General features: G+C 48.5%; 1 protein-coding gene across 1 annotated transcript in view; it reads right to left on the reverse strand.

Moving 5' to 3' along the window:
• The window catches only part of LAS1L (LAS1 like, ribosome biogenesis factor), a 24,962-nt gene extending 15,521 nt beyond the window's left edge, over positions 1-9,441 (reverse strand). The window contains 11 exon segments of the mRNA XM_014466482.2: positions 108-255; positions 602-808; positions 1,098-1,148; positions 1,504-1,589; positions 3,539-3,648; positions 4,489-4,535; positions 4,815-5,096; positions 5,890-5,971; positions 6,779-6,848; positions 8,042-8,167; positions 8,995-9,441. Coding sequence (XP_014321968.1) covers positions 108-255; positions 602-808; positions 1,098-1,148; positions 1,504-1,589; positions 3,539-3,648; positions 4,489-4,535; positions 4,815-5,096; positions 5,890-5,971; positions 6,779-6,848; positions 8,042-8,167; positions 8,995-9,236 — 1,451 coding nt within the window. The 5' untranslated portion in view covers positions 9,237-9,441.
• Positions 9,442-12,568: the final 3,127 nt, after the last annotated feature.

Here is a 12,568-nt window from a genome sequence, read left to right on the forward strand (position 1 = left end):
GGGACTAGGTATCCTGCAAGAGCTGGTCTGACTCTGCCAATCTAGGATTGTGAGACCCTGAGGCCTGCAGTGCCGCACCCTTTAACAGATGAATTCAAGAGACTTACAGCTGGAGGAGATGAGAGCTGGCCCAGCAAGGTGAACCCAAGCAGGACTCAACAACCCAGAGCCAGTCAAGAGTTGCAGAGCAGTTGAATAACCTCCAGCTCTTTCTTGCTTCCCACTGGACTGCAGAAAATCGTCGGGCATTCCGTCCTAAGAGAGAAGAGAGGATCTGAGAAGAAAGGAACCAGTAAGCCCCTATCCAACCTTAAACTTTAAAAAACTTGACTCTGTCCTCCCCACCCCACCCCCAGACTGCCCACTCTATACTGCTCAAAGCATTCTGGAGGCCCTTTGCTTCCAGCTCAGTTTAGTTGGCTCTGAGAAGAAAACAGGTGAAGGGAGATTTGTCCACTATTGCTGCAAGGCCCTCTTAGAAAAACCTAAACCTCTAACAAAGGATGTGTCCACCTGGTGCTATTTAGCCGTGCTGAGAACAGTAGCAGATACTCTTGTCAGGGCTGGGTTAGGCCCTGGGGCTAGGACTAGTCTCCCTCACCAGTCTTGGTGTTAGCCACGATCAGTTCAACCGTCCATCTGAGGATGTAGGTGGGCCGGATCCCACTGTTCCCCAAGGCTGGCAGTTCGGAGAACATCCTCTCTAGCAGGGCCTGCGTGAAGGTCTGGGAGTGCAGGCCCCTGAGCAGAGGCTGCCAGAATTGAGAGAACGGCTTTGGTACCAGGATATCATTGAAGTCCACGTTTTCTGGTTGTAAGGGTCACGCATTGAAAGAGAAAGCGGAGGTGGGGGTGCAAAGGGAGACAGGAAGGGGGGAGGTAGAGGGAAGAAGAGAAGGAAGGGGAGGAGAGAGAGGAATAAAGAGAGGCGGCCCCACCACCAACAAAAACAGAGATGCCATTGCAGAGCAGGAGGAAAGAGAAGAGCAGAGCAGCAGGGAGAGAAACTAGTTAGTATCAGACAAGGAACAACTGACTCAAAACAGTATAAAAGAAGAAGAGCTCTGGTTCTAGCTTCAGCTCTGTCAATAACTCACTGTGTGACTCTGGGTCAGTACCTTCCCCTCTCGGGACCTCAGTCTGCCCATCTGTAACATGAGGATGTTGAACTAGATGACCTCACAAGGCCCTTCCAGTTCTGCTGTTCTAGCTCTCTAGCAAGTGGCTAAATCACAATTAACACAGCACAATAATGGCATTAAGATTCCCCCAACCCAACCCAACCACACCTCACCCCGCACAATTCCAGGCCACCTAAGAAAAGCCCTATAAGGGCTTATAAGTGAGGCTACCTGTTCTGCTCAGCCCAGTGGGGCTTCCAGAGGCTATGGAATGGCAGGAAACAACCTTTCACCCCCCATCCCAGGGCCACCCAGCCCACCCCTGATGTTATTGCCCAAAAAACACAGGACCCTAGGCAGTAGTGAGCCCCCAAGACCCTACCTTCATACTCTATCTGCAAAGCTGCCAACTGCTCAAATGTGGGGATGAGAAAGCCATCATCTAGAAAAGCATCCAGCACAGCTTCCCTGGAGAAAGATGACACTCAATTAAACAAACTGAAGCCAGGCAGATGACCCTCTCCTACCCGCCTATCTACTCCCAAAGCAGCTAGCTAATGCCTCTGGCTCAAGTGGCTAAAGCAGCATGGGGGCGGGGAAGGGAAGATAGTTGACAGTTGTGTCTCAGGCTTCAGCCTCCTGGGGTAGGGGCTGGGCCAGAGACTAAGATCAGTGGGTTTTGAACAAGTGTTTACCAAGCACATGCTGACCTAAGGCCCATAATAAGGGCAGCAGCGACTGAACAAGCCTGAAAGCACAGATGGAGAAAAGTCTAAGGTCCACGGAGGAGTTAAACGTCTGGAGTCAAAGGGTCAAGGAATTTCACCCGTTAGTTCCTGTTCAGACTGTGTCTCTGGACAGTGCTCCAGTCTCCTACCTCTCCACTTCTCCCAAGTTGCTCTCTTTCAGATCCTAGAAGCAGAAACTTTGGGGACTTCATTGCTAGACTGAATATGATCCTTATTCCTAGGGACCCCAAGAACCCAGAGCTAAGTTATAGAGGTTGAAAGTGTAGGCAGTAGGAGTAATTCCTCACCCCTATCTAGCTCAAACTGAAACCAGCACTAGCCAGCGGTCTCCTCCAGAGCTAGCAGTTTCCCAAGAGAGGCTCTACTAGCTGAACAGGCCTAGAGGGGAAACAAGAGTTCCCAAAGTATCTCAATACCTGGAGAGTTGTCATGCTCAGATCCCACCCTCCACCAGGCTAAAGAAGGAAATAGTTGTCTGTCTTTCCATCCATCTCCCATCTCCTCAGGTCATTATTCAGGAAGAGCACATAAAGCAGCCTACTAGCTGCCTGCATAGCACAACCAGGCAGATACTACCATATAGTGCAGGGGTGGGCAAACTTTTTGACTCGAGAGCCACAATGGGTTCTTAAACTGGACCGGAGGGCCGGAACAAAAGCATGGATGGAGTGTTTGTGTGAACTAATATAAATTCAAAGTAAACATCATTACATAAAAGGGTACGGTCTTTTTTTTTTTTAGTTTTATTCATTTCAAACGGGCCGGATCCGGGCCGTGGGCCATAGCTTGCCCACGGCTGGTATAGTGGCACAAGGATAGTTTTCCCAACTGTTGAGGGGGCCAGCCAAGAAGCCTAGGCTGAGCAAACATTGATTAAACATGTTTGGACCTAGCAGTATCCTGGAAGTGAAGAAGACTCCAAGGGCAACCCCAACCTTCACTGCAGGATCCCACCCAGGCCTACTCTGCCACTTACATACCACCTTCCTACCTTCTCTGCTCCATCCCAGATTCATTTGTCTCTCTAGCTGGGAAGGTATAGCACTTCCTCCGCAGGTTCTCAGTGGAAGGTTCCCCAAACTTCTTTCTAGTTAAATTTAGGTAGCAAGCCCCCAAGAGCTAGGAAGGAGAGAAATGGATAGACACTGTCTGAACACTACTGGGGCAGGGGGAGTTGGTGGCCATACTGAATAGGGAGGGACTTAGTCTTTTGATGAGCCAGGCCCTGGGAAGGCCCCTCCTGTTTCCCCAACCACAACTATCCAGGGGTTGCTGATACTCTGACAGAATTTCAAAAGAAAAGACCAGCAATGCCCATCATATATCTTTTACCTCAAATTTGGACAAGGGCTAGGCAGCAAAATGGTAAGGATTAAGGCCTTTTCCTAGTTGCCAAGAGCTCCACAACCACTGGACAGAGAAGGCAGACCTAGCTAGGAGATGGATAACAGTAGACCTCCTGCCTCTGGCCATTGAAGTGATTTAGTAACTGCCAGGGCAGAAGAAAAAGGGTCATGCAGAATGCAGGGTCACCCCATGGGGAATCAGAATTATCACTGAGATTTCCTACAGCAGAAGTTGGCAAGCTGAGATATAGAAACTCATTTCAGTGAGGCTGCTACACTCTACCCTAGAGAGTAGGCAGCCCTTGATTACTTAATTACACACCTGTTCTCGCATGTAATGCCCTTGAGTTCTGCCAGGATACAGTCTACAGGCGGGGGCAGTTGATTCCACACCTTAACAGCCTGAGGTAAATACCTAAATTTCTCCAGTACCTGCCAGCAAAGAGGGTCCTATCAGAAGGCTGGGTTAGCCAGGCAACCCACCCCCAACCCCTCCATGATCCCTTCCCATAAGACCTCTCAGCACTTTCCTTAAGGGGCCAGGGCAGGACATACAGGAATGGACTCACCTCTCCTCTATGGGACCTGAAACTAAAAATATCCTGAACCTCAAATACCAGATATTCTCCCCTTCCTCCTCCTCCTCCCACCCCTTAATTCCCTGTGGCTCCCAATCACCATATACCCTAATACTGAATTGTTCATTAGGGGCATTTGGTTGGAGTTGGGCCAAGGGGTGAGGGAAATCAATGGAAGAAAGGTAATCTGGAGACACAAATTCTATTCCTGGTTCCATCGCTAACTGCATGTGACCTTGGGCCAATTCACTTATCCATGGATTCAATTTCTTCATTGGAGAAAAGGCAGGGTTAAGCTAAATGATTTCTAAGCTACCTCCCTTCCCGCTAAAAAACAGCACCCCTCAAGCTTACCAGATCTAGTAAAGTTTTTGGGCACCATCTGCTGATTAGTTGCAGTACTGCAGGGCTATGCAACCACCTATGCCCAATTGCTCCCTACCACTCAGTGAGACAGATAGATTATCCACAAACTTCCATTATCTGCTCCCTTCCATCGATGTGGGGGATCAGCCAACTGGACTCTGCTCCTCTTGTCTCCTTCCTAGTCCCCCCACTCTCTTACCAAGAAGTTCCCTCAAGCTTTGCCATTTTTCTTTCAAATTCCTCCTCAGGACTTCTCTCAGGTAGCTGGCAAAAGGGAAGAAGTGGCTGGGGCAGGTGAAAATATGCCAAGTCAAGGGCACTTTCTTACCTTAAACTGCTCCTCTTCATATGATACCAGTAGTTCTCGGGCTCTTTCTGAAAACAAAAGAGGGAAACAGATAGGACAGGCAGCCTAGCACTTTCTACTGATAGGGGATTCTGAGCCTTTCTCACATCATTTGTTGAGTAACTAGAATTCTTGCCTCTCCTACCTTACAGGACTCAAGGAAGATGGTTTGTGTCTACAATTCTTTTAAGCTAAGACTCACCACAACCCCAGACGAAATGCTGAGCATGGAAAATAACCAGTATTAACCCTACACCTGAGTCTTCCAGGTTCATGGATCCCTCTCTGCCTTACCTAAGGACACTTACCATACAGCTCTTTATGTCTCTGAGCCTTCTCCCAATGTGCATCAATCTCTTTGTCACCTGTGCTGTCTCCATCAGCCCTGACATCCAGCTCTGCACCTTTCCCTTCATCCATAGGCTTTGGTTTCTGTTCTGTGATGTCATCAACAATGTTCTTTGATTCCTCTTGGTTGTCTTCATCTGTCTCTTCCTTGTCCTCCTCCAACTCCCAGGTCTCTCTCAGGCTGTTCTCCAGTTGGCGGCACCAGTAGGTTTTCTGGAGCCAATCCAGAACAAAATAGCAACCTAAAAGAGGGGAGGAAAGAAGGCAGTGCCCTAGGAGCAGCCACATGAAAGCTCCTAGCAGGCCCCCAGCTCATTTTGCAAGCACTATGGGAAGGCCAAATAGAAAAGGTTTGGCTCCAAGAAGGCACAAATCTTAAACATCCAGAAGCAGACCTTCTTCCTCTCAGTAATCCCCGTCCTTTGCTTTCTCCTGCTTAATAGCACCTTTCCTAGAAAAAAACTAATACCAGATTTACATATAGGAAGCCAAAAATGGCACAGGGCTGTCAAGTGGGAGAACAGGAACAGCCTACTAGGTAGTTACATGGCCTTGGCCAAGTTTCCCCAACATGAAGGGGCTAGGCTGAATCAGAGGTTCTTAGTTGGAATGGAGTGTCCAAAGAACTGCTGAGTTCCTACACTTTATGGCTCACACCTCTCAACATACTCCCATTCACCTCCTCCTCAGGCATAAAATTTAAGGGGAAGCCAGAAAAACACAATTCAGATCAGAACAGTGCTCTGCCAACCCATATTGGAGTCTAAAGCAAAAGGATAATTCAATAACACTAATCCTGTCTTCATTTTAAAATGTTGGTATTTTGTTCATTATGGGTTTTTCCACATTGAAATGTTATCTATCATGATTACTGAGCTTTTCAAGTTTGCACCCAAGACGAGTGCCTCACTTGCCTCACCTTAGTCCCGGCTCTGACCCCAGGTGAAGACCTTCCTCCCTCTCCCTCTCCCTCTCCCCCCAGTGCCACCCAACCCAGGATCCCGGGCTCATGATAGACATTCCTTAGGGATTCACCTCTACGGCAGTCATTTATATGAGGCATTTTCTTGTGGGTCAACTCATGGCGAAGTTCAACAATCCAATCCGGAATGTTCACCTGATTGTGAGGGAGGGTGTGAGTGCAGAAATTAGAAAATGTTAAAGCTGGAGGAGACCACAGAAATTAATTAGCTTGGCCTCCCCCCATTTTACAGTTAGAGAAACTGAGGTCCTGAGAGGAGGTTTCAGTCTTTCTGGCAGAGCCAAGATGAGAAACCAGGTCTCCTGATTCTTTTTACCGCTCTGAGGAGGTAAACTAGAAAATAAAACGATACTTGCATCCCCCAACCACCAACCACATTCCTCCAACAAAGAGATTCCTATAAATGAGCATCAAAAACCACCTTCTCCAGACTTCCTCTCTCTTGCCTGTACCAGTCTCCCTCCCTGGGTACCCTTACCTTCCTCCCTCCCTCCCACCCTTCCTCCGGGAAGCTTCACTTGATGGCTGAGAATCCTCCTGCCCTCTACATACCTCACATACTCAGGGCAGGAATACCTGGTATTTTCATGCTGCCTGGCTGAGCTTATCTTCTCCCTCAAACTGTCAGCTCCCAGAGGGCAGGTGCTGTGATGGCAACCTCTTTCCTGGCCCCACCCAGTAATGCATTCCATTTGGGTACCTTGGCTTCACTGGGCTACTCTCAGAAAGATGGGAAGGCCAAGCCCACTGAAGATAGCACTCATAAATAAGGGAGGAAGTTGGCTTCTTTCAAGCCGAAGGCTGAGTCTCTGGGGTTCTTGCCTGGCTGGCTGGCAGTGATGGAATGAACTAGCCTTACTGTGTGCCCACATCACCCCATGCCCCATTTACTGAGCTCTCCTGGGGAGAGAGAATTGAGCAAGACCACTTTATCATACGCACCTCCTGAGCCAGGAACTTGAGGGGGAGCTTGCCAGACTTTGTCTTCCTCTCCGAGATAAGATTCACAAACCTGGGGTTAGGGGAGAAATGAGTGGCACAGCCCAAGTAACTGTTTTACTCAAACCAGTAGGGCTTCAAAACACCTTGCTGAATTAATGACAGCTTGCATTCCACAACCTTTCCACTGACTGTTCTGTCCTGTTCTTATGGTTGGTGTCAGCCAGAGCAAGGATGGTTCCATACAGTCCAACATTTACTGAGAGTCTGCCCTGTACTAAAGCCATATAGATAAATAAGACACTGGAAGAGTTCAGTCTAGGATAGTCATGACATAATATAACATATTTATGCTACAACATTCTAGGTTTTAAGTGTTAGAACAAAGGACTGCCCGGCTGGTGTGGCTCAGTGGTTGAGTGTCAAACTATGAACCAGGAGGTCACGGTTTGATTCCGAGGCATGTACTCGATCCCCAGTAGGGAGCGTGCAGGATGTAGCAGATCGATGATTCTCTCTCATCATTGATGTTTCTATCTCTCTCTCCCTCTCCCTTCCTCTCTGAAATCAATAAAACTAGATTTTTTTTAAAAAGAGAGTAGGTCAAATGATATGGGGAGCACAGCTTAACAATGGAGAAGGTACGAAGAGCTAGGAATGACCTCAAGGCAGACAAGGGGAATAGGATGAGATGAGCAAAATCTTTGAGATGAGAAAACTCAGTAGCAGCCTTTTCCCCAATGTGCATGAGATAGCCAGAACCACTCTGAGTCACTTTGTAAGTCAGGAACTCCCAGCCCATGTCTCCACTTCCACAACTCAGCAATCTTTCAGAGAAGGGTAAAGGGTAGTGCTAGGTATAGATGAGGTAGAGTTGGAGAATCCACACTAAATCATGGCCAGGGCACTGAACCATTCCGAAAAGTTTCTCTGGGTGAAAGACTTAAAGAGGAAAGAAAGAAATCAACCTGTCAAAGCTGGAAGAGACCTACAGGGATCACTAGTCTGAACTACCCCACATTCTAAGAAAGAGAAGGAAAGGAAAATGGAAGAGAGAAGGCTCTCAGGAGAAGAAAAAAAGGAATGTGTGTTGACAGGGAATAACAAAATCTGTCAAGTCAAGCAATCACAGGGTGACCCATACACATGGACACACAGGGCTTTTTCCTTCAGGTTTCACCTGAAGCCAAGATTTGTTTGTCACATGCTACCCCACCCCATCTCTGCCCCCAAACCACCCTCCACCCCTACCCATGTAGGTCTTACCTGACCAGTGCCATGCCATAGAGCAGTCTAAGTTCATCAGTGCCCAAGCCACCAGTTACATCCAAGAGCTTACAGCGTACCAGGTCAGCAGTAGAAGCCACTGCCAGGGGCAGTTCGTTGCCTAACCTAAAGAGCCACAGTCCAGCACCATCATAAAGGTCCCTTAACACTGGTCCACCCTCCACCTCAGAATCTAGGTTGCTGTAGATTATTCCAAATACAGGGATGTGCAAAAGTAGGTTTACATTCTGAGTATCCAAACCACAGTTTATTCCTGTATTATTATTTATTACTGTATTTATTTGTATTATAACTGTAAATCTACTTTTGCCCATCCTTGCATATACTGGCTCAAGTGTACATGAACAGACATAAATCAAGACGGTGGGAAGAGGAAGGGTAATGACCCTGGGATCCAATAATATACAGGGAATGAGAGGTTGGCTAGGTTACACAGACAACATCTAACTGCTATGCAATCAACCAACAATTCAGCATGGACACAACCCCTTCTTTCCCCTTAAACCCTCAACTCATTCTGCTAGATAAGACTCTTATTTCCTTGAGACTTTTATACCTTGTCTGCTTCCAAATAAATCTTACCAACTGGCTGAGGCGCCCCATTCAAAAATGGTTTTGCAGGCAAGCTCTCCCGGAACCTACCTAATTCAAATCGGAAATACACCCTAGGATACTAACCTACTCCTTAAGCCCTGGCTCTCTGGCACCCTCCCCAAGATGAGGAGAGAAAGGTAAAAGATCGCAGATTTAACAAGAAGGTTGCTGAGGCAACACCCCTTTCTTTCCACAACTAGGATTAGTGCAAGAGCTTGGCTGCGACTTTCCCCCAGGCACTTGAGAGAAGCAACACCCAAGCCACTCATAGGGAAAATAGGGCCTTATAGGAATTCCACAAAGGAAGGTGCCAGCAGCATGCAGGCAGGTTGCCTTACCTGCTCCTCCATGCTGTGATGCGGTTCAGCGCGTACCGCTGCAATTTATGGTCATCACAGAACAGATACACCGTCACCTGATCCCACTCGGCCTTACTGAGCCAGGCGACTACGATGCGCTGGGCCCAGAGGGGCGACAAGCTTTTATCTTTGACGAACTTCCCACACCACGCACTCCACACCAGATCCATCCCCCCGGAAGGCCCAGACCTGACCCGGCCCTGGTCCTGGATTCCCACCATACTCTCGGCTAAACGCTAAGCCTTGGGCCGCGACACTCCTCAGAAACTTCAGCTCAACACGCTAGCCTCACTTCAAACCGCCACCGCGCCAGCAGCCAATGGGACAGTGTGACCTCCAACGCAAGCCCTCCTCCCAGCGTTAGCGTGACAAATCGGAACGTGAGAGCCGGGGACCAGATGAACCACAAATTGAGGGTACGTCTTCGTCAGCCGGAAGTGTTCTTTCTCAAAGTAGCTGTACCAACAACAAGCCTTCGGCCTCAAGGTTCCGCTGATTTCCTGGTTGCAAACAGGTCTCTCCATCCCAGATCGGGACAGAAGTCTGGAATGCAGGAGGAATTTTAGTTTGCGCCCCCTGGCGGGCAAGAGAGGAATTGTGACTGTCCCATGTACTGGAAATGTGCTTATGAAGCAAAACTACAGAATATCTAATCTTAATATATAATCTTAATATATAAAGAGGTAATATGCAAATTAGCAAATTAGGCCCGTAAGGGGACAACCGTTCACGGGTGGGCGTGGCTGCAGGGCCGGAGTGGCACTCCGATCTAAGCGCCATTTCGTCCCGCCCAGGCAGATTCCCCAGTGGCCCGCAGTCAATCCCAAAGCCGACCTGGGGTTTACTATTTTGCTGGAGCTGCTCCCCACACCCCCACCCCCTGCACCAGGACCGCGCTGCCCGCAGCACGGCGCCCTGGCAGCGTCCTGACAGGCGGGCTGCCGGGGAGAACAGAGCGGGGGCTGCAGGAGCTACGGAGGGGCAGGGCCCCCGGAACCAAGCTCCCGGGGGTCTGAGGAGAGCGCCTGAAGGAAGAGGAAGCTTTGGCAAAGCGGCCGGCCAGGAGTCGGGGTCAGGGGGTCTGCAGGCGCGAGGACAGGCCTCCGCCTGAGGGGCAGCTCCTGGGTGAGCGCTGCGGCTTCGGCGAAGAGGCCGGCCAGGAGGCGGGGGCCCAAGGGGCGCAGAGCGGCACCTAGGCGGGGTGCACCGAAGGGGACTCGGGCCGGGACAGGGGGCCTGCAGGCGGGGATCTGTCTCGCCCGAGGAGAGCGAGGTTCTGCAGGGGCCCCAAGACCCGGGAAACAAGAGGTGATGACTGCAGGCGTGGAAGGATGCCCAGGGGGGAGTGGCGAGGACCCGCAGCCCTGAGGCTGGGGTTATGGGGCGGCGCCACCTCAGTGCAGGGGCCGCACTGCCGGGTACCCCACTGCGGCGGTTCGGTGAAGCTCCGGGCGCTAACCGGGCCTCGCCCCGGCCTGGGCACTTGAGAGGCTGGGACTCCTGCTCCCGCCTAGGCCCAAAAGCAAGCCCGCGCCCGCCCCACTGAGGCCCGGAGATTAAAAATAGTGTTTTTCATTTAACCACTTTATTGTCTTTTCAGTACATGAAAAAGACAGTTGTCTTTATATGGTGCTTTTATGCTTTTCTAAGTCATTATCTCATTTGGTGTTCAGGGCAACTTAAAGACAAGATAATTATTCCCTCCACTATTCAAAGAAAGGAAATCTTGGTGTCTGGCCCTATTGATTCAATCGTCAAGCCCTTATTGCAAAGCAGAGTTAGTGAAATTTTCTGTGAAGGGTCATATCTATACTAATAAAAGCCTTGGAGGATATCTGGCCAGCAGGGGAGGGCAGTTGGGGGTGATCAGGCCGGCAGGGGAGCGGTTAGGAGCCAGTGGTCCCAGATTGTGAGAGGGATGTCTGACTGCCAGGTCCAAGATTGGAGAGGGTGCAGGCTGGGCTGAGGGACTCCCCGCCCCCCAACCCCCATGCATGAATTTTGTGCACCGGGCCACTAGTTTGTATATATCCAAAGTTGAGTTGAAAAATCTGCTGGGTTTTCTCATCTGTACAATGAAGGGTTTAGGATGGGTGATCTAGGTTCTCTTTCATAGCTGAAAGTTGTAAGGATTTTACTCTGCCAGCATTCCACTGCTATGTTGGTTTCACCATCCACAAAGGTATACTTAATTTTTCTAGGTAATTCCTTGGAATTCTGCAGTTCTGAGAGGGAAGCAATTTTATGTACATCTTCTGATTTTACAGGTTGGCTAAAATGTGTTCAGGACTCCGTCCCAATCCTCACAGAAGTTTTTTCCAATCTAATATTAGAGAGAGAACTATTGTTAGCAATCTGAATATCACTGCTGTAAGTAGGCTTTTTTTTTTCACTTTGCAGCAGCAAATTCCAGTCTATTCTCTATATGTACTTCTTCAGCCAGATTCTCCTAAAATGTAGTCTGTCCATGGTTCTTGAATGACGGTTACTCTGTTCTGAGTAATCATGCCAACGAGTTAGCCAGGTATCTGCCAGAAACCAGATACCCTTTCACCTTCAGAATCTCACATTTCTGGAAGTCAGAAGTCCAAACTCTGCATTATTTGGCTAAAATCAAGGTGCTGGCAGGGATATAGTCCCTCTAGCTGCTCTAGAGGAGAATCTGTTTCTTGTCTTTTCCAGCTTCTGGTAACTACTGGCATTCCTTTACTTGTAGCTACAGCACTCCAATGATCAAGGTCAGCATCTTCAAATGTCTCTCTGCTCTGTCTTCACATTTTCTGGTGTTCATAAGATCTTCCTCTACCTCCTTTTACTACATGTGATTGCATTTAGGGCCAACCTGAATAATCCAGGATAATCTCCCCATTTCAAGATCTTTAATTTGATTATCTCTGCAATTAGATTTAGTTTAAAATTGATTTTACCTAATAAGATAGTAGTATTTTATATTTATCTCTTTTACTATATAATGTCATTTTCACATGTTCTAGGATTATGATGTGGATGTCTTTTTTGAGGGGGGAGCGGGAGGATTTATTTCTTCAGCCTAATATATATATATATATATTGCACATGCTCAAAATCCCAAGAATCTCTAGACACCGAAAAAGAAAAGAGAATCTCTAGGCATATGGTGCTGTGGGACACCTTCAGCTATACCTGTGGGCTTGAAGTAAACAAGCATTCTCCAAGTCTAAGGCATAGCCTATGAAATCTTGAAGTTGGTCAACTTTGTCTTCAACTACTGCTTCCCCTTGTTTGTTTCACCATCCCTCTCCAACTCCCACTTTATGCATCCCACTGACCTAAGTTAGTCCTGAGGCCCCTACTGATTAAACACCTATATGTTGATGCCCTTCAAGTCTATAGCTCTGGTCCTAATATTTCTCTGGAGCTCAAGATCATTGAATCAATTGCCTATTGCACTCGATATTGAATTGAGTTAAAAAATAAAATACTTTCACCTGGCCAGTGTTGCTCAGTTGGTTGAGTATAGTCCCGTGCACCAGGAGGTCACTGGTTCAATTCCCAATCAGACAACTTGGTCTTG

The sequence above is a fragment of the Myotis lucifugus genome, unplaced genomic scaffold, assembly GCF_000147115.1.
Source record: "Myotis lucifugus unplaced genomic scaffold, Myoluc2.0 scaffold_4, whole genome shotgun sequence".
Lineage (NCBI taxonomy): Eukaryota > Metazoa > Chordata > Mammalia > Chiroptera > Vespertilionidae > Myotis > Myotis lucifugus.